Source organism: Sphaerodactylus townsendi, linkage group LG05 (assembly GCF_021028975.2).
Source record: "Sphaerodactylus townsendi isolate TG3544 linkage group LG05, MPM_Stown_v2.3, whole genome shotgun sequence".
Taxonomy (NCBI): Eukaryota; Metazoa; Chordata; class Lepidosauria; order Squamata; family Sphaerodactylidae; genus Sphaerodactylus; species Sphaerodactylus townsendi.
In genome coordinates, this window is record NC_059429.1 from 75,410,081 (window position 1) to 75,432,356 (window position 22,276).

Consider the following 22,276-nt stretch of genomic DNA (forward strand, 5'->3'; position numbering starts at 1 on the left):
ATTTAGAAGTTACTGGTCTCCAAAAGAGGAGATTCCCTCTGGTTATTGCTGACCACTGATATATTCCTACAGAATAAAAATCCATCTAATGCTCTTTTAAAGTCATGTATGCTACATCTACTGGCAGGAGGAGGAGTCTGGATTTTTACCCCACCTTTCTCTCCTGTAAGGAGACTCAAGGAGGCTCACAAACCTCTTCCCCTTCCCACAACAGACAAATTGTGAGGTAGATGGGGCTGAGAGTTTGAAGAGAACTGTAACTAGCCCAAGGTCACCCAGCATGAATGTAGGAGTGGGGAATCAAACCTGATTTTCCAGATTAGAGTCCACCTGCACATAACCACTACACCACATTGGTTCTCAGCATGAGTTCATTTGATGGGTCACAGAATTCCAGCTTCTACCACAGAATCCCACTGAAAGAACAGGAGGGTATGGTACACTTACTGGAATGAAAGCAGTGCTGGGGTAGCAACGGCAGAACCCTCCAGGTACTTAACTATAGAACCAATAGAACTCAAAGTAGGTACAGACAAACACATAACTTGTAGTGCCAGGTTCTGCACTTCATTCAGTATTCTATGCCTGCAGCTGAAGCACAGAACCACATTGCTCTTCCCTTTCAGAAGTCAGCAGTGGGAGTTGGAATCTTCACTGATAGTGACCAAGCCGATGCTGGTATTTAAAGCTTCAAAAAATTTTCTTCTGCCAAGAAATTTCCTCTTAGGAACAAATGTCTGATTAAAGCGAAGGATTAGTAAAATGCTCTACCAAACACAGAAACTGAGGTTAGACACACAGGATTGCAGTTCAAAATTGTGCCAATAATTGTTTAACATTGAAAGAATCTGTGTGACTACATTAGGAAGTAAAATCTTAATTTCATTTGAAGCTGACTTAAAATGAACAGGAACCAAATGCTTAATTTGTAAAGAACATGCACCACTGATTGCAGAAAACAAGAGAGATGTATCAACTAACACACTACAGATGGGAAAAAACAATAGTATGCTTTTTATGTTAATTTAGTTCTTTCTTGAGAGGATTCAATCCAATGTTTATAGCTCTAGGGCGGAGGGGAAAGATGTGAACCTATTTTTTTAAAACTGTCACTCTGCAGCCCTTGTACATTTCAGCAAATATGGGGGGGGGTAGTCTCAATGAACATGGAGAGAGAGAAAAACTAATCCTCCCACAGGCAGGATAATATAGGGGCTTGAAAAAGAAAACTGCAAACCAGGCAATAGAATGCCGAGGAAAACATGAAGTTGACTTGTACATGGGCTGATCAACTAGGGCAGATCCCAACCTTTTTTCACTAGCATATCCCTTGGTAACCCATTTCCTTAAAATTATACTCCCATATTAGCAAACCCATTATGTATTTTTTTGTGTATCACCAAACGCTCTGGCATGTACCCCTGGAGGTACACATACACCAAGTTGGGAACTACTGGACTAGTGTAACACTCAGAGCCACTGACCCAATCAGAATCAGACAAAGTTCTCTAGCCCTGGTCAAATTGCAGACATCTAAATTCAACAACAGTGCTATCAGAATTGCATCCTTCTAAACCACTGAAGTCAATGGACTTAGGAGGGTCCCTGTTTAGGACTGCACTATAAATGTTTAGGATTGCAATTTTTTCCTTACTTCAATTCCATAAAAAATGGGAAAAAATATATACATATAACATTTCACTGCCAACAAATGTTAAAATTAAAGACATTACTAGCTCATAGCTGCAATCTGTTTGCTAAATGCAAACACAACTGAATATTCAAAAACATTTTGAAAAAGGGTTCAGTCAGTTGATTGTGCATTTAGCTTTCCTGTAGGTTACCACCCCCCCATCACTCTGACCATTGATTGTCATGTTTTTTGATGTCAGAGGGAAAAAATCTCACAGTTTTCCTGCAGGTTCCTGTCCCACAGTGCTACCAATCCACATCTCTCATCTCATCTATTTCAGTGTTTTCAAATAAATTCTGGGCAATTCAGAAGGCTACTATGTCAGACAGCACAGGGAGGCCACTGAAATTCACAAAAGACAACTTCAACAGGAAAGAAGTGACTCGGAGAATTAACAAAGCTTGGCTACCAGTACTTAAAAACACTAAAAACAAACCCCAAGGGCATGGTAAATTCATGAACAATGAACTCCACTCAAACACAGGATTTGCATTCACCAATACTGCTGCTGCTGCTGCTGCAGAGCATGCAAATATGAATCACTCCCTGGACTGAAAAACCCCACCCGCAATACAATACTATCAACCATTCCTGAGCTCTTTCAGATCAGAAACACCCACATTTGCCAACGCACACTTACACCAGCAAAATCAGTGTCACAGCCCATTGTGCTGCATGGGGAAAAGGGTTGCATCACTTTTTGCTTGCTGATAACGACCTTCCTCTGTCATGCCACAAATACCCCCACAGGACTGTACTGATGGTACATGATAAATGTTTTTAAAATAACAGGAATGTGGTTTGTAACAGAATAACAGATTTGAGGAAGTTGAGATGGTTATGCGCAAGTGATATATTACAATTCCAAATGTATCAAAATGCAAGTGTTTAAACTTCTATTCTTTATTGATCATGATTTCTCTTTGCAGTCACTGACTTGTTTATTTAACTTACACTTCTTTTACATAGTTGTTCTTTAGTTGAAGGAGTTAGGAACATTAGCACACTTCCCCAGTTTCTCCTTTGAACTGGCATGGGATCACTCCATTCACCAGAGCTATTTCCCATTAAACCCTTAGGGATCACTCTATCAACCTTAGGCTGTTTCCGCACGGCCAAATAACAGCGCCCCAGGGACAGAAAAAATGCTGTCCCTAGGGTGCTGTTTGCACAGGAGGCCCTGCTGCATCACAGCAGCACTGTCCTCCTCCCTCCCCCCAATTGGTGCGAAGACACCGCTTTTAAACCTCCCACGTTGAGCGAGGTTCCTGAAAAGCAGTGTCTTCCTGCCTGTGCGGTGCAAACCGCACCGGCGTGAGGGCGCCGCTTTTGGCCCCTCCAGTGTCTGCAAGGGACTTACCTTGCATTCCTCTGCAGCTCCAGGTGACTGGAACGAAACACCCACGCTGCCCTGTGACCCCCGAGGGTCGGAGGGCAGCATGGGCGTGTCTTCCCAGCCACCCAGAGCTGCAGAGGAATGCAAGGTAAGTCCCTTGCAGACACCCTGGGTGGCTCTGCACTGCAGGCAGCAGCAGCATCGGGGCTGCCCGCATGGGACCATGTGAATGGTCCCAACGCTCCACTGGCTTCATCAAAGCCGGTGGAAAGCCGCTGCCTCTGGCCGTGCGGAAACAGCCTTAAAGGTAACTGGCTATAGATCCTGATTCCAAACCAAACGTGTTCCTTTTCACTCCAGAGGAGAATCCTCCTCCAGACAGCTTGCAGCTCACACTTATGTATCCAAGCGATGTCTTTTAACCTTTCTCTCTGTCAACTGTCAGAACTCTCATTCTCAGAATTCTGTTTGAACTCCCTGTCAATCAAGGTATTCTATGACCAGGACAACTCCAAGGTTTGGAAGGCAGCTGTCAATCACACACACACACAACCTTCATAGGAACCTTACAAGGGGGGATATAAAGGGGGGGTATATAAAGGAAAGAAAGGAACCTGTGTATGTTTCCCTGAATTCCTTTAGGGAATGACATTATTCATTTCACTATCCATTAATCAGTACACTTTGTTAGTGGATAAGCCAAAGCTATAGAGAACCTTTGAATACTCCTAGAACTATATAATCACACATATTTTTCATTCCCAGAGCTCAGTGTCACAAATCAGGGATATTTCCATTTTATCATTTCGACCACATTATAATATAGTTCAAACCAAAATAGAATGGCCTTGGTGAAACAGTTCCCTTCTTTTCCTTTTCTATCCACTTTTGAGATTTTCACAGTGTGGGCAGTGTCCTTCAAATTTAACCAACAATCTTTACTTCATTCTTACTGAAAGAATGACTGGAAATCTAAAGAATAATAGTATCTTTTATCTTTAAACAATTATTTGGATAAATGTAGTTCAATTAAACTTCAGCATTTTGTTTACCTTAGTCCATTTTTACAAGCCACAGATAGAATAATTTAAAATAAGGTAACTGATTTGAAGGGTTCCACATCAAGCCAACAACCACTGGGATTTCTATAGAATTAAAGATCCTGTTTCCTAGGTAACACTTGCTATTAAAATAAGCAAGTACCAACAACAGATGTATGCAAGATGTTCTAAGGAAAGTGTTCAAAACTATGCTAGAATACTCAAAGAAAAAAGTAATTAAAGACATACCCACAAACACAGGAGAGCTGTAGGGAGAGTGAATAAAAGGGTCATTGGAATGTCTGATTCATCTGTAGGATACATAACTTCTAGAGTCTGAAAGAGAAAAGAATCTACTGCCCTCAAGTGGCTAATAAATATCATCTACTTGAAGATACTGAACAATTTTGACATGGTAGGGTTTTTATTCATTGTACCATTAATATAAAAATTATAAAGATATGCTTGTTGCAAGACCACAGATGAGAACTATTCATAGCCGAAAATATGTCTTGCGGTTGTGCTCAAGAAATCAGTGACTGAGTGCTGCTGACTGCTGCGTTCGCTATTTTGCAGTATAGTAGAGAGCCAGTGTGGTACAGCAGCAAGAGTGCCAGACAAGCCTCAGGGAGACCCAAGTTCAAATCCACTCTTGACCATGAAGTTTAATGGGTAGATTGAATCAGTTCTTCTCCCTCCCTATACAGCCTACCTATCTCCCAAAGTTGTAAAGGTAACATAGCAAGTAGCATGTATGCTATCCTGAACTCCCTGGGGAAAAAAGGAATTAATAAGTTAACATTTCTTCCTATTAAATTTTGGTTGTTAGGTCACATTTTTATTTTTAGCTTGCTCTACATACAGTTTCCCATAATTTTATGAAAGCTGTGACAAATATTGTAGCATACAAATAAATGTGAGGGTAACCCTGGTGGTTATCACCAGAAAAAAAAAGATAACCTCTAGCCCAGTGGTTCTCAACCTGGGGTCAGGACCCCTTTGGAGGTCGAACAACCCTTTCACAGGGGTCGCCTAAGACTCTCTGCATCAGTGTTCTCCATTTGTAAAATGGATAAATGTTAGGGTTGGAGGTCACCACAACATAAGGAACTGTATTAAAGGGTTGCGGCATTAGGAAGGTTGAGAACCACTACTCTAGCCTAAGCTTAACTTCTAACCAGTTTTTTGTAATTCCATTACTGTTCCAAAAATCTCCATTTAATTTAATATTGGAGTCAGTGTAGAAAGCAACTTTCTAAAAAAATGAAATTATCCACCACTACTGAATGTTGTAAAGTCAACTTTACATATAAACAACCAATAACAAAAACGCTGTACAATTTATTTTTCTTTTTATTATACAAAAAGGTTTTCTCATGAAAATTAATAAATAGGCTTTGGGTTGGACCCAACTAATTTTTTTTGCTCAAATTTAGTCGATTTCCCTTGTTATTACAGTCCCATTCAATATAGCTTTTGTCCATGTAGGTTTCATATTCCCAATATATGCTCTTCATTGATCAGATGGAACCCCCTTCCTCCATGTTCCTGAAGGGAAAAACTGGTTGGATTCAATCCTTTGAACTGCTGAGAGATGTTATATTAAAATAACCACTGAACGAATACAAATAACCACAATGAAATAACCACAATGAAATTTCTAGGCACCATGGCACAAAGTGATTTTTGAGCCCTGATTTAATTTAAATATCAATAAATCTAATTATCAGTGCTACCATATCTGTGGATACTTAAATCTGGTTGAGACTATGAATTGATAAGACAAATTTTCTACAAATCTGAAAAAAATCTAAAAAATCTGAAATCTAAAAATAAACAATAATGGGAGACATTACAAACAATAGAAGCAGTGTCTCTTCCTTTAAGAACCAAATGTCCCCAGTGGTGGTTGCTAGGCAGCATCAGAATACTGCCAGCCTTCCCGTTTTGATTTCTGTCAGCAACAGGCAGGGGGAAGGGAGGGGCCTTTTCCAGGGGTGTCTTGACCTTTGAGGAAGGACGTCAGAGTCAGGCCTGGCAGCAACCACTGGACAACTTGATACTACCCCATAAAAACTGGCCTTGTGTAGAAGTTAGACTTTCAGACTAGGATCTGGGAGAACCAGGTTTGAATCACCACTCTGCCATGGAAGCTCTCTGGGTGTCACTGGGCCAGTTACACATCTTCAACAAAACTACCTTTCAGCGTGGTTATGAGAATAAAATGAAGGGAGAATGATGTAGAGTCCTTTGGGTCACCATTATAGATAAAGGTAGGGTATAAATTGAACAAATAATAAATATAGGTGAAGATGGGGAACAGATAAAAGTAGTTTGACTGGTTGGTAGGTAGGTAGGAATGAAAGATAGGTTGTGGGAGTTGCCAGGGGAAGGGAATGAAGACATAGTGTAGGGAAGGAAATAAAAAAAAAGGAGGTGGCCCCCACAAGACCTGAATTCCCCACCATAAAACTGGTCCCAGCCCAGCACCCTACACTGTACAACTAGGCCATACCGTAGGTTTCCTGGGCAGAGGCAGTCAGGGAGAGGGAAAGTTGATGACTGGAGGCAAATAAAGGTAGGTTAGCTGGAAGATAGGAAGAAGAGAAGGAAGAAGGAAAATGAAGCTGTAAGGGCTTTCAGGGAATGGAAATAGAAATTAGTGGGGGAAGGGAAATGAGAGCCCCTCCCCACAAATCCTCCACTTGTTACCTTTTTAAACTCAAAGCAGCCCTCTAACACACTAAAGCTTGGGTTCTAAATCTTTTTTCCACTTGCACTCCTTGTTGTATCACCAGTGTGTTTCTTGGTTCAATTCAAGGTTCTAACTTTTATTCATAGAGCCCTAAATGCAGAGGCGGAGCTTTTACAGGGACATCTGGGGACAAATGCCCCAGGCTGGCACAGTTCAGTCATGTGGGGGGTGGAAAATCGAGGTCCAGCCGCCACCCCTCCCTCCCTGCCTCCTTCCCTGAAAAATGCAGGGGGTTGGAACTCTCGATTGTCTGCTTGTAAAAGACCTTTCTGCATATTATGTCATACACAAAGAAGCACAGTATATAGGTACATATATGTTTTGCTGTCTTAGCAAAAATTGCTATGCTCTTTAGTGCTACAATTTGGAAAATCTGATTCATCAAACTGAGTTTCAGCAATTGCATTTAAAACAAGAAATAGAGGTAAAGTGTGCATAAGCAAATAGCCACTAAAGCTGCATCAATTTCCCAAGGTTTATAGTTCACCTGCAATATATTCATGGAGTATAAAATATTTTGTCAGTTTTAGTGGAAATATCTTGTTTCTCAAAATCATGCCAGTGACATAGCGTCACTTTTGGATAATCACTGCAAGTGATGCCTTATTGTTCGTACAGTGCCATTCCCCCTCCCAATGCTGCACAAACTCCTGTATTTCAGCAATTGCATTTAATACAAGAAATATAGGTAAAGTGTTCAGCAGCCACTGGCTACTAAAAATTGCATACATGCTACTAAGAATTGCCTTTGCTTGATCACAGGCTCTCTCTGTAGAAGATCCTGTACTATAGAAGTGCAGATGGTCCAGAGGAAGTTTGAATGTCCCCTCCTCAATTTGTAGGAAGTATCATGAAGGGGAGCTTTTTCAGCAGGCTTTTTGATTAGGCAGCAAATGATTTCATTGAGCCTTTACAATCTGAAAAATATGAGTAGCATGTATGTGGGTATATGTCAGACCCCTAGCAAACCATAATACATGACTGATGGGTGCAATCAGCTTGCCATACCACAAATTGCATATATACCTACCATAGTAGCTGCAGTTCACAGCCCAAAATCTAACAAAAACTAGCTTACACACAGGTTTCTAACAAAAACTAACTTACACACAGAAAAACCAGTATAGCACAATGGTGTACATACCAAGCTGCACGATCTGTAGATGCTAGAAAAGTTTCATAAGGTATTAAAGAAAGTGAAGAAGGACAGCCAGGGCAGTAAAAGTGCCCAAACCTTCACTGGTAGCAATAGTGACTTGTACTAGGAAAAGGGATCCTGGGAATATGAACAGACATTTTCAGAAACTTCAGTTTAGAACACCTCTCCGTAAGGCTTGCTACCATGGAAATGGAGGCAAAACCAGGAGTTACCATCAGCCGTTGAGCAAGTTGAACCATTTGCTCAGGAATCTAATTTCTGTTCCCATAGAAACAGACATCACACTAGGAAAAAATAAGAACTGCATTCAGTATTTCCCTCCCTCTGTTTTACAACACAGTTATTGGAGAAAAGCCACTGACAGCAGCAGGAATCAATGAGTAAAAAGTAGCTGTACATTTCAACAGGACGCTGATAATGGCTGGAATCTGATTGCTTACCTTTCGTGGCCACTTATAGTTCATAGTTTCAAGCCTAGCAGTCCATTTCTTGAAATAGATTCCATGGAATAGTCAAAACTATCCAAATGTGACTACCTCTACTTAAAATCACAAATTAAAAGGGGGGGTAGACCTCACCATTTGGGGCACTGAAGATGGAAATACACTATTTTTGAACATGGTAATAATCACACTTTGATATTTATACTCTTTTCCACCAAAACTTTAAAGTGTAGTCAGTTGTTGTGCGGCAGTAGAGAAAATAGTATGCTTCCATGTTAGAAAATAGTTCTGAATGAATATGAGAATTAACAGTCATTTTTAAGCACCACCTTTGTCAAAACCATAATTCTATGAATTATTAAACATGGTTCTTTGAAAGAAGAGTATGTATAGTGCATCAAATTACTATCAGCAATACTTGCCTTTTTAGAACTGCATGATACTTTCCCTTGGCAAAATGGCTGACAGAACTGGAGCAGGCATGTCTGCCTCCGAAGAGAAGTTAAAATAAACAGGAAGCACTTGGCAGGAGGTCAGAAGGGGATGCGCCCAGTGGTGGGATTCAAATAATTTAACAACTGTTTGGGGTGCTGTGTGGTTTCCGGGCTGTATGGCCGTGTTCTAGCAGCATTCTCTCCTGACGTTTCGCCTGCATCTGTGGCTGGCATCTTCAGAGGATCTGATAGTAGGAATGGAAAGCAATGCTTTCCATTCCTACTATCAGATCCTCTGAAGATGCCAGCCACAGATGCAGGCGAAACGTCAGGAGAGAATGCTGCTGGAACACGGCCATACAGCCCGGAAACCACACAGCACCCCAGTGATTCCGGCCGTGAAAGTCTTCGACAATACATTTAACAACTGGTTGTTTATAAGCACCATTTTAACAAATGGTTCTGCCGAAGTGGTGAGAACCTGCTGAATCCCACCACTGGATGCGGATGACTCTTTTCCTTCTCTTCACAGGACCCCTTGCTATCCCCTATGGAACACCGCACATTGAAGCTGGGCTGGTGTCAGGGCAAGGGGAGCCACAGGTCATTGGTGGAGTGGCTGCTGGGCTGGGCACTGGGGAGGCAGCTAGTATATGGTCAGCACTATGCAGCTAAGCCACCCCCCGGCTCACATTACACACCTCAGTAAGTTGCTTCCTCCTTGGAGCACTTCTGCAGGACCACCTTCCTTTGGGCTGCTGGAGCAAAGCAACACACGGGCAGGGAGTGTTGCCTGCCAGGAGAGGAGAGCTAGATTACCCACATCATTGCGCTCACCACCACTCACTTGGGAGGTGTCTGGAAGTTACCAAGGGGCCATTGGCTGGAGGGCTTGTGCCTCCCAGGGCCTCGTTGCATGCCATGGATCACACACTCTTCGGCTGCTTGAGCAGCTCTCACCATGCCCCCAAGTAAGGCTTGCATCCCTTCTCACAGTCGGCACTGGCCGTGCATGGCCACTCCAATCAAATCTTTGGCTCCAACTGAGTACTGAGGGCAGAGTTTTTTAGTTTTATTTTTGCATTTGAACATCAGGGGAGCAGAATTAGGTAGGAACTAGGACCAAAGAAGAGAATTCTACACCAAAGAAGGTCCAGCATGTAGTGGATGAATATATAACTCTGATTTAATCTTTTGGTGGAAAAGAATATAATCCAGTGTATTTAAGGTGAAACAATCCAACAAAGAGACTCCAAACATCGTAGCAACCAAGATAAAAAATAAGTCCCGCATGTCCATGTAAATAAAATTGCTTGAATCCTATGTTGCCCTACTAAAATAACTTACTCTGTCATTTGCAGATTCAAGTCCAGTAGCACCTTAGAGACCAACAAGATTTTTGGGGTATAAGCTATTGAGAATCAAAGAGAATGCCAGAGCTAGCTAACTGATCAAAACTGGTAAAAGGCACTCCAGGCCGCTTGCTTATCCAGAAGCAGATATGGGTCCAACAGCACCACCAGGCTATTATGGACCTGGTCCTTCCAGGGAAATGCAACACAATCCAGAGTGGGTGACACCTTACATTCCAGATCAGACCTTCCACTCACCAGTACCACTTCTGTATTGTTGGGATTAAGTTTCCATTTATTACGATTGCATTCTCCCCCATGCTGCCTCCAGGCACCAGTTCAAGGTTTCTACAGCTTCCAGGAATCAGCCAGAAATGTGAGAAAGAGCTGAGTGTCATCTGCATATGTGGCGAGCCCCATGCCAATTTTATTCATATGTGATGGAAATATATCAGAGCAGAGATGTTTTGAAAGGCAGTTGCTATACTGTTGTCTCATGGCATTAGATGTAATGTCTTACCTACACTGGAACTACCTTTTTTTAAACTAGGCAGTATCTATTCCAAAACAGTTCTATGTGATTGCATTGTATGTGGTAATGGCAACTAGATTAGCATGTGCCAAACAGTGGAAAAAGAAGGAAACTCCTATTAGGAATTAGAAAAATGAAGGATGTTTATATTCTGATAAGAATCTCTGCATAGGGTCTCTGCAAAAAAAATGATAATATGCCAAAGTTAAAATCATAATGGAAAGAAATTTATATGTTATGGAGTTAGCTATGGTAAACAAATGAACATACTTATTTTCCCCTGAGAAGTTTAAAAAAATAAAAATAAAGATTGGAAGTTCCAACAACCTAGAGATCATGGATAGGATTAAGGAATAAGGACCTACATTGTTATCATATCTTGTTAAGGAAAGTCTGTGAACCTTCAATTTGAGAATGTATTTTTATATCTTACACTGCTTATTTTATGCCCGTATCTGCATTTTTAATAATAATAAAATAACACAAAAAGACTAAGCTGTAGATATATATAAAACCAAACCAGAGCCTCCTACTATTGCTCCATGCCTAGATTTTAGTAAGCTCATAGCAATGGCTTCTTCAATGTGTCAGATTTTTTTCAAAGGTCAGTGAATGAGCTCTTTCAGAAAACAACGGGGATGGATGCATCAGTCCATCAGTAGAAGATGCTGATGGTTGCAGATCTTCCCCATTTCCTGCTGCTGTTCCCTTCTGACTCTGGAAATCTTGATTTCTTAGGGTAGCAGGACTCTTATGGAATTCCACAAACAGAAAAGAGAGCAATTTTCTCCTGTACTCCTGACTGTTGCAGCTCACTGCAACAATTTTTCTGCATGAGACCCATAGCCACCGGAATCACTGACACATGCAACAATTTTTCTGCATGAGATCCACAGCCACAGGAATCAGCTTTCCTGGAATCAAAAGGGATGGCTGGAGGGACAGGGAAAAAGGTGGAAATTGACAGCACAAGCTGATCCCTGTAACCAGCCTACAGTATTTTCATCAGATATTCTGTAAAAGGCTCAAAACGTTGTTTGGGAATTGCCAGTAAAAGTGATAATACTCAACAACTCAGTAAGATGGTACAAAGCTGACCACACCAGGTTTTTGTTAAAATCGTAAGACTGTCTTGCTCCTTCCAGTCAGAAGACACTGTCTTCAGTATCTCAAAGATCCAAAACTGAAGTATACACTTGCTCAAATAATAATTAATTTTTTAAAACAAACCATTAAGCTGGAACACTTACATAAGGGAAGAACAGAACACATGTAGCTTACTGACTCACTCTATCAGAAGCTTAGTAAAATACTGACTATGACAAGAACCAACACAAAAGAGGTTGAATATAGAAATCATAATGGCCCTCCTCCCTTCAAAGGAAGTGATGGGCCTGACAGGAAAGCCCAAATTAGTCTATATAAACTACCACCACATTCAGAGCCTGGATTGAAAGTAACTACCATGATCATGGAAAAAAACATTTTTACTTGTTTGGATGAACTTCAGAAAATCCTGAAGAAGGGAGCCTTCCTTCATTTAATTGTTCTGGGCCCTTTTCTTTGGTTCCAGTGGGCTTGCATGTATGTCTGTGTATTTATATATATGTACTGAATTATTTTAGATATTATTTTAAATGCTATTTTAATATTCTGATGTTTGCTTCTTTGGGGACCCTATTTGGGTGGAAAGGGAGCACAAAAATATTTTAAATAAATAAATTTAAATAAAGACCAGATAAAAGATTCAGCTTGTATACTTTGACCAAAATTCTAATGCATCAAAAAGCCCAAGTGTCCAGATACTGAAGATACTTCTGACTCCATGCAAACACCAACACAGTGACTTCAACCCCTCAGTAGTTTGGATTCTTCAGCTCAGTCATGCACTGGCATACAATGAACACCACGAATATCTCATATATCAGCTGTAAAACCTATGCAAAACCATACTATATAGGTTAATACCTGTGCAGATATGATTTAAGACAAAAAATATGATACCACCATGCCACCATTCATATAAAGAAAAATTTAAAAGCATGTTAAAGAAAGCCAGTAGACAAGCACAACTCTCAGATGTTTAGCTAAGAGCAGCACAAACCACCTCCATTTCTATGAAAATGTATTTGAACAAATAGATCCAGAAACCTACATTTTCATTCATAACATCAGACCATATGGATGCAGCTCATATCCTAAATAATCACCCCAGGAATTGTTAAGAAGAAAGTAATACCAATCTCTGCAGTACAAGGAAAGATCCAACAATGACCTGGGTTTGTTCCACTATCAGCATACCAGAAATCCATGAAAATTGCTTAGATGGCCTGTACAGCCATTATACTTACTTGAATCCTCCCACTGGAGAAGATGCAGTTTCCAAGCTGAGTAATAGAGAAATCCCAAAACGAGAAAAAGGCAGAGGGCTAGTAACAGATTACGCATAAACACCAGTAGTCCCATCTTCCTATGAGATTGGCTCTTCTAAAAAACCTAAGGGGGAAAAATAAAAACATTTTGAGCCTCGTGTTTTCCTAATTAACTATACACTGAATAATATATGCATGAATAAAATATCAAGCACAGAACATGCACATCCCCTTTTTAATATTCCTATTGCCCAGGTACTATTAATCAGTGACACACATCAATCGTATGACACATCCCTTGTATGGAAGTTTCACCTAAATGAACTGAAAATACCTCTGAGTTGATAACTGCAAATAAAATGTGGGTGCTGGAGTTCCTTAGAACTATAAATATTCCTCGGAAATATTAAGACATAGAAAGTCAGCTCTTGACTGGATCTCTATATTCAGGTAACATTCATCAGGGGAAAAAGTCTACATTCAGAACTCATACCATAACTTCAAAGAGGTCACTTTTAATATTCCATGCAACTGGACAAATTGAGTTAAGTTATTAAACAGATCATCTTAAACTACAAATCTGAATGCTCATTAATACAGCTCTTAAACCAACTGACCCTTTAACTACTTACGTTCATTTAAATATGACTAACGGCCTTTTAAAATTAATAACATTATGTTACATTTTCTTGTATTTCTCAGTTATGGCAGCAAAATGCAAAAATTGAAGTCCTTTTAAATCTAACATAGGATTCCATTAGAACCATGCACTATTTTGAAGTGCAAACATCTGAAAATTATTTCTTACTTCTTAATAACATCAGTAACTACAACTGCTCATAAGCATAATGGGAAAAAATCCACATCTGGAATTATGCTTGTCAATTTGCTGGAGAAAAGTGTCCTGTTCCTTTAACAGAAGTTGAAAGGGATTTTTACCATATTTTTCCATGCCATGAAAAGCAGTGAAATGCCATGAAATGTGTGAACCTCAAGCAGTTTACAGTGTCAAAAAAAAAACTAGAAAAAAACCCAGAAAGCACCACAAATATTTAAATCTGGATTACTTGACTACCAGTCTGCAAAAAATACACAGGTGAAGTCGGTTAACTAACTGAAGACCAACAGACATGACCAAATATTTCCTCAATACAGCAACAGACTCACTTATGGTACATATTTTATAGACCTCTCTTAAAGGGAAGGTGCAACTGTGAGAAAGCATTTTCAGAAATAAAAAAAACATAGCCCACTTACAGTTGGCATAATGGCCTAGAAAAAAACCTCCTGTCCCTTTAATAGAGTTTAGTTGGTTGTTATTTACTTCCATGCCATTTCTACACATCTAAAGCTACACATCTAAAGCTACACATTTCTACACATCTAAAGGTCATGCCATTTTTCTCCAGATTGGTTGTCAATTCCAGGCCTTTCTGGCTGTTGAAAATGTATCGATACAACAAGAAATAATCTCAGTTTGGCCAAATTACACAGAACCACGTATTTTCTAAATCTTGTTCCAGGACAGCTGCTCCAGTCACATGGCAAAGGACAAGACTTAGAGCTTGTACTAAAATTCCTCATAGTTAACATTACGAAAGACAATCATTTGAAGTGGCCCCATTCCTGTCCCTTGCATTGTTGTGTTTCTGAAAGCAGATCTCCTGTGCCCTATTTGAATAACTGACAAAGACAGCTCATGCCTTGAATGCCTCTATGCACTGTTTGTTTGTATCCAGCCACTGCACTGCTTGTTCACCTCCTTCTCACCAGTCCTTTGTGACAAAAAAAAAGGCATTGTAGAAACGTCATCTGACTGCCAGCTAGAGCCCCAGAGTCATATTGGGAAACGTTGGGACGAAAAACAACAGCCTTCTGCATAACTGCAGTTTTCAGTACTCAGAAGGAGAGGTATAGTTTACACATTGCCACTATTATACCCAATAGTTTTGGTTGTTCAATAGGATTCCCCTTCCCCAATTACAAGACAAATACAGAATTTAGCAATGAGGGGCAGAGGTGCGTAAGCAGAGAACAGCCTGATTCTGCTCATTAGTGTTCCTTTGTACACATCTCCAAGCAGGATTAACAAAGCATTACACATAGTTCTACTCATTTATGTAAAGTCTTTTACATTGAGTATTATGACCAAAAGGAAGGAGTTGTTGGCTTATACACATTGTTAGATTTAGAAAACTGCTAAATAAGATCCAGGTAAGGTAAGCGAATTATTAGTTTACATGATAATACCATAAAACTGTCACCTAATGCTAAATGTGTTTTTAAAATGACACTGCTTCCTTGACCCATCTTCAACTACTGAATTAAGCCCCAACAAAATGTTGTTTTTTTAAAAAAAATACCATTCCCGATGTGAAAATCAAGCAATAGTCATGCTTGAAGAAAGATCAGGCTGGCTAAGAAAATACAAGAGGAAGATAAACTCCCTTCAGAAGTTTAAGGACCAATTTAATAATCAAGTCTTTCCTTCATGAAAGAGAGACCAGAAGAACAAGATTTACATCATATCCACAAATACTGGCTAACAGCGGCATAACTCTCATGTAACTGTTCAAACAGTAAATGCCTTATTTTGCTGTGTTAAATCTGCAATCCTAAGAAATACTTACTAGGAAGTAAGACATAAAGAACACAAAGATATTTTCCAAACAGACATGTATAATTAGGCTGCAAAGTTTTTTCTTTCTCACCATTATATGGTTTGCCTTGGCCTGGATGGCCCAGGCCAGCCTGGTCTCATCAGGTCTAAGAAGCTAAGCAGGATTGGCTCTGGTTAAGGTTTGGATGGGAGACCACCAAGGAATTCTAGGGTCGCTATGCAGAGGAAGCCACTGGCAAAACCACCTTCGGATATCTCTTGCCTTGAAAACACTATGGGGTCACCAGAAGTCGGCTGTGATTTGATGACACTTTGCACACACCAGTAGCCAAAAAGTCTGGAAAAAAGAAAAAATCGTATGTGTGTAGCATTCAGCATTCAAAAGAAAATAATGTCTGCTTGTTAATATACTCGTCAAGCAATCCTTCATTCAAAATCTGAACAATTTCTTTATTTAAATGGTACTCTGCCAAAGAAACTCACTAGGTGACCTTGGGCCAGTCACATACTTTCCCTTTCTGTGTCACTCCAACTGTTCCCTCCATCCTATCTCCTTCTAACCCAGTCTCAGATGACCAACCATTTGGCTCCTGATTTTCCCCTCCCCTGCTTGCCTCCATTCAGCAAAGGAGCTTTGGGAGAAGATTCTTTGTTGCATTGATGGAAACGGGTGGTTGGAGGCAACAGCAACTTCTTTTCCTCCACTTGCCTGAGCTTCATGGTGAGGGAGTGCAGCTGTGGTGGGCTCTGCCAAATGGGAGGGTGAACCACCACACCTGTCCCTCCCCGCCACCTCCAGGTGGGACAAGCATAGATTCCCCTTCTCTGACTGCCTAAAATTTGGCTGAGGAGGATTGGCAGCAACAGTGGCTGTTGGCAGTGTTGTCATCTTCTTTCTCATTGTGTGTGGCAGCCTGGCACCATGTGACCATCTCCCTTCCCCTCCCACCCTCCTTTTCATGCATCTGCCAGCACTCAAAGAATAGCTCTTTACACTTGCCCAGTCAACAATTCTCGGGGGGGGGGGGGTTTGTAACCCCTGTTTTAGTAGCTTCAAGATTTTTCCTGCAAGTCTGGTGTTTCCCAAACTTTTGGGGGAAAGTCTCTGTCCTATCAATGTGGCCTTGATCAGTGGATTAGATATTCACAGATGGGCACCACATGGGGTATGCTCTCTCTCTCTCTCTCCATATATAGCCACATATGCATGAGATGAGAGAGAGAGAGAGAGAGAGAGAGAGAGAGAGAGAGAGTGATATGATAGTATGTATGTGTAAAAACATTTTAGTACGTGTGCATACAACATTTTTGAAATATAATTTTCGCTTTTTTGTAATTTACGTACATATTTCCAGTTACAAGAGGGGTTTTTTTTCAACCTTTTGGTTACCTGGTCTGTTTTGGATTGATATTTTTCACCTCCATCCCCTTCTTTTCTATTCATTTTCACATTTCACATGCACACACATAGAGCTCTGTTACTATACTGTTCTGTTACCTAAGACTGGCAAATATATCGTATCTCTGAAAAAAAGGTCTTACTCCTATAAGATAGAAAACTAGTATAGCTATATAAAAAACAAAAAGTAATAGTGAAAACATAAAACCAAACGTACATCTTAATATAAAAGAACCAAGAAGTTGCATCACTGGTAAACTATTCCAAAATAACTAATAGTTATCCGAAATAATAAAAGCCATAACCTAATATTCTTGACGCTATCCTTTTCTCCTTCCCAATTACTTTCTGGCTTTTTAATGCAGTTTAAGTGGAGCTGCCTTTTAAAATGCTCCTGAAACTTCACCTTGTCCAAAATGCAGTAGTTAGGCTATCATCGGGGACAGGAATTATATCACCCCAGTGCTGAAAGTTCTGCACTGGCTGTCCATTTGTTTCCAGACACACTTTAAAAGATGGTTCTTAACTTTAACACCTTAAATGGCTTGGGGGAAGGGTACGTGAAGATCCACCTGCTCTCATATTGTCCAGCCTGACAGTTAAGCTCTGCCTCACAAGCCCTGCTCTCTCTGAGACAGGTGTAACCAGAGACAGGGCTTTTCAGCAGTGGTAACTTGCTTGTGGGATACCTTTCCCTTGGAGGCTCACCTGGTATTTAAACTGCTTTTTTTAGGTATCAGGTCAAAATATTTCTGTTAACCTGGGCTTTTAATTAAGGGGTAGATTTTTTAAAAAAAAAAACACACAATTTTAGCCTGGAAACTGCTATTTTAAGATGTCTACCATCTGTTTTTATGATCTATGCTTTTATGCTGGGTTGGGGCTTTTAGTACTGGATTTTAATTAATATTTTAGTGTTTTCATTATTTTTATTTTGTAAGTCACCTTGGGCAAGTTTGTGGAGAGACAGCATTAAAATATTCTAAATAAATACATTGTATCTATGCTAGCTACCATGCACACAAAGGAAAGCAATGGCAAATCACCTCTGAAAATCCCACACTGGGTCATCATAAGACAAATGCAATTTGAAAGCCAAAAGAAAAAGAAAAGCGCCAATATGCAGATATGAGAAGCTACTGGGATGTCTTGTTTAATTTGTTAATAAATATTCTGGAGTCAGAAGCAAACAGTAATATAAATTACATTTGTAGATGACATCAAAATTATTCAGTGTGATGAAATCACATGAAATCACAGTGATGAAATCTGTGGAGCTCCAATAAAATCTCTCCAAAGTAGACAACTGAATAACAGAATAATAGAGGAGATTCAACAAAACAAGTACAATGATGTACGTTGGGACAAACACCTATATCACCAATCCTGATCTTCTAGATCACCTCAGATCTCTCCCTGGGAAGCTCCCATTCCATACGGATGTAATTACTGATCTTTCTGACTGTCAGCCCATAGATACAGACATATCCAATTTGTAAAAATGTAACTTTTTTATTTCTTCCTGCTTGTTTACTAGCAAAATAAAAGCTTAAGTTTTTAAGGCGCAGTACCTTACATTTGGGGCTATTGCTTGACTAAGAGCTAAATAATTTATTTTATTTTATACTAGATTTATTAGCCGCCCTCCCCCAGAGGGCTCAGGGCTGTGTACAACATAATATACTATTAATAACATAAATTATAAATTTAAATCAAAAACAATACAACTTCAATAAAAACAGAATAAAACACAATTTCTAAAAACTCAGATGGCAATAATGTAATACATTTTTATTTCATAAACCTGCTAAACAATATTTCATCTGCTAAGTAAATTATATAACATTTCTTTTTATGTGACAGTGAATACAGTTAAGCCTGATACTGGGTTTGAATTGTGTATTTTAATTTTCCACCACCTTTTTAAAGGATGGGATTCTTTTTACCAGTCATAACATTATAACTGAATAACAAAATATGTGAGAAAATGCTATGATTAGTTCCAGGATGTAAGAGATCCCAGATGTCATGGTATCATCCATCTAGGACACTCAAGCATTTCTGAAATTCACAAGGGAGGTCTGGTGATAGCAGCTTTGATTTTTGAGATAGCATAACTTATCATGCTAAGTGACTTTAGGGTATAGCTACCTTACAACAACCTGCTCTACCATCAGGAAAACAAAACCAGATGCTTCGGGCACTAGATTTTTGAGCACCAATAAGGAGCAGCAACTGTCAATATTCAATACATTTTTACTATATTTGGATCTTCCATGTGAGGCATCAAAATGTATTGGGCTAGCCAACTTGCTCCAGTGTTATGCAACTAGTGAGAAGTCCACAGTGAATTGGGAAAAGGTTCAGTCTTACCAGTAATAAAAAGCCTGGAAATTGCTTCCGTGTTGAATCCTCTGCGAGACTATTCCATGGCTCCTCACTGAGTGGTAACCATATGGCAAGGAACCATGCAATGGGCTCCAGCCACATAGTCTATGGATTTAAGACACCAGAAAAGCACTGGATCTCATCATCAAAGAGGCTTGAATACAGATATTGTGTGTAATTAGACCCAACTGATAATGCATACAATCATCAGCCTCATACACTGTATCCATTAAAGGACTACAATGCTTCATTTTTGTTTCCTTGAGACAAAAAGCCCTGGACATTCAATACTAATGTCAGGAAGAACACTAGGCTAAAACCTACTATGCTCCTTTTGAATGTATAATCCAGGTTTTGTTTTGCATGTGAATCTTACCTCTCAGGACAGTCCTTAGGACCAGAAGAGAACGAAAGTATTAGACAGTTCTAACCCTTAACTGACTGGAAGAATGTAACCAACAGCTAAACTCAAAGTTTCCTTGGTCAGGAATTACTAATTCCTTCTATCAGGGAGTTCACATACTATTTTTCACAAAGAGGGTTTTCACGTGGTTACAAAATCTAGCAGAACTGGACATGACTATTTTTCTCCAGCTCTATCCTTAACTTCCCAATGATATGAAAGGGATGAAAAGACAAGGATTTCAGCAAATGCAGAATTATCAATTTCTATTGCAGAGCCCTTTAAATCCCATCTGCATTCTAACATGCGGGTGTTACAGTCAGTATTCTTGTCACCATCACCCATCAATACAGTTAGAGAATTTATTTAGAAGATGACAAGCAAGAGGGCAGTCAGACACATCAATCAACGATTAATCTCCAACCACCCTGATGAGGAGCCCTCCAGCAAAAGAATCCGGGTTCACATGGCAACTCCCCCAGATTAAAGCGACATTCCTGCTTTCTCCCTTGTTCTCTTCCCTTCAGCATGTACCAATCATTTGCACAAAGAAACACTTCTTTGACATCAGATTAAAAACCTTCTAGCTCACAACCCCAAGAGAATCAGCCTCCTTTTAGAGAATGAAAAAGACAAAGTCAAGACCCACATAACTCAACAGGACCACTTGCTCTCCCCGGGCAACCATTTTCTTTGCCTTCTCCCTGAGCATCTCATCCAAGAAGTCAAACCAGGGACCCTCAAATCTCAGGGTGACCAAGGCTGTTGCTCAGAAAGATCTCTTCTGTTTGGTCGGTGGCATTGAAGTATTACCTTCAACTGAAGTGGGGCAGCACCAGTACCTACGTACACCACTCGGAGTTCATAGGAAGAAGTCCGAGGCACGCATAGGATTTTTTAAAAACACCAATAATATCCCGGGAGGAAAGAGGAAAGGAAGGATGCGGTGCTGCTATTACGATGAAAGGGCGTTTCAGGTCAAATACGGGGGCGGGTTAAAGCATTGAGGAGTTCACCCTCCGCGGTGCTGTGAAGCCGGGGTGGGAGCGGTGGGACGGCCCCCAAGAGACCATCCTGGGCAACAGGGGGCAGAAACAGCAGGCCAGGAGAGGCGCACCCGGGAAGGACCCTCGCGGGACGGGAGTTTGACCCGGGTGGAGGACGCGGGATTGACCCATTCATTCGCTCGCTCCCTTTCCCCCATCTCCACCGCCACCACCTCCGGCGCTAAAAGGGTCTCCCCCTCCTCACCCCAACGGAGTAGGGAATCTCTGCCACGCTTCCTCCGGGCTCGGGTTCTGGCTGCCCCGCCATGCCGAGCCGGGCAGGGCCGGGCAGCGGCGGTGGCGCCTACTGGCCATAGTAGCAGAAGTCGCTGACCAATCACAGAATAAGGCGGGACCCCTGGTGGCCAATGGGGGGAGACGAGGGGCTTTTCCCGCACGGCTTTTGGTGGTTGCAGAGCTTCGGTGGGCTTTCAACCGCCCAATCAGAGGCGAGAAGGAGTTGCAGCCGCTCAAGTGTACCAAAGAAGAAGGCCAGCGGCTGTCCAATCATTTGAGGCGAGTCGTGAAGGGGACGAAGACGCGTCCAATCGGGGAGGACACGTCTTTTTAACTCTCTCCCTTGTTAAACCTCGACCGCGGATCCAGCATCCTCTTTAGCCAATTGGGAAAAGGGAGAGGGGGGGGAGGAACGCTACGAAGACTAGGAAGGGTCACGCCCGGAAAATCAAGGCAGGGCGCCTGGGTGCTGTGCAAGAAGGTGAGGGTGCCGGTCACCTGATTAATGATGCTGTTGACCGCTGGGAAAATATTTGATTTATACGGTACTTCGTCTCGATGTATGAGCTTTCCGGAATAGCTGTGTTGGACTGCACCAACAAAATAAAGCAGGAGTCTGGTAGTACCAGAAAGCTCTATTCCAGCATTAGATTTCGTGAATGATGCAGGAGTAAAATCTTGAAGGGGCTACTGGAATCGTGATTTATTTTGTTGCACCAGCTTTACGGAAATGGTAAAGCACCGAAAATCTAAACGGAAACCACTAGTGGCATTCTTAAAACCAGATTAAACTGCCCACTGTCAAAAGTAGGAACCTGCGGAAACTTAATTCGTCTGCCGCAAAACTTTCTGTCGTCCTGCAGAGGGCAAGCAGAAGGATGGCAGAGCCACAGATAAATTTAAACGGTCCTGGCAGCCAGATGGTGCTGAAGCACAGCCATGATGGACTGAGGTACGAGCTCCCTTCCCTTTTCCCACTAACCCTATCACTCCCAGTAACCATCACTACCGCCCCCCGCCGTCAGCCTTACACTGGAGGGGATCTATGCGTTGTCCTTTTACCTGAT

At 41.0% G+C, this 22,276-nt stretch overlaps 1 protein-coding gene across 5 annotated transcripts in view; it reads right to left on the reverse strand.

The window, feature by feature from the left end:
• Positions 1-21,287, reverse strand: part of ST3GAL3 (ST3 beta-galactoside alpha-2,3-sialyltransferase 3) — a 247,227-nt gene extending 225,940 nt beyond the window's left edge. For 4 of the 5 annotated variants that reach the window (XM_048498760.1, XM_048498758.1, XM_048498763.1 and 1 more), the window contains exons 1-3: positions 21,178-21,287; positions 15,828-16,073; positions 13,096-13,240 (exon numbers count right to left, since the gene is read on the reverse strand). In XM_048498760.1, coding sequence (XP_048354717.1) covers positions 13,096-13,210 — 115 coding nt within the window. In that variant the 5' untranslated portion in view covers positions 13,211-13,240; positions 15,828-16,073; positions 21,178-21,287. The remainder of the gene's footprint in view (positions 1-13,095; positions 13,241-15,827; positions 16,074-21,177) is intronic. The other variant, XM_048498759.1, reaches the window with a different exon arrangement.
• Positions 21,288-22,276: the final 989 nt, after the last annotated feature.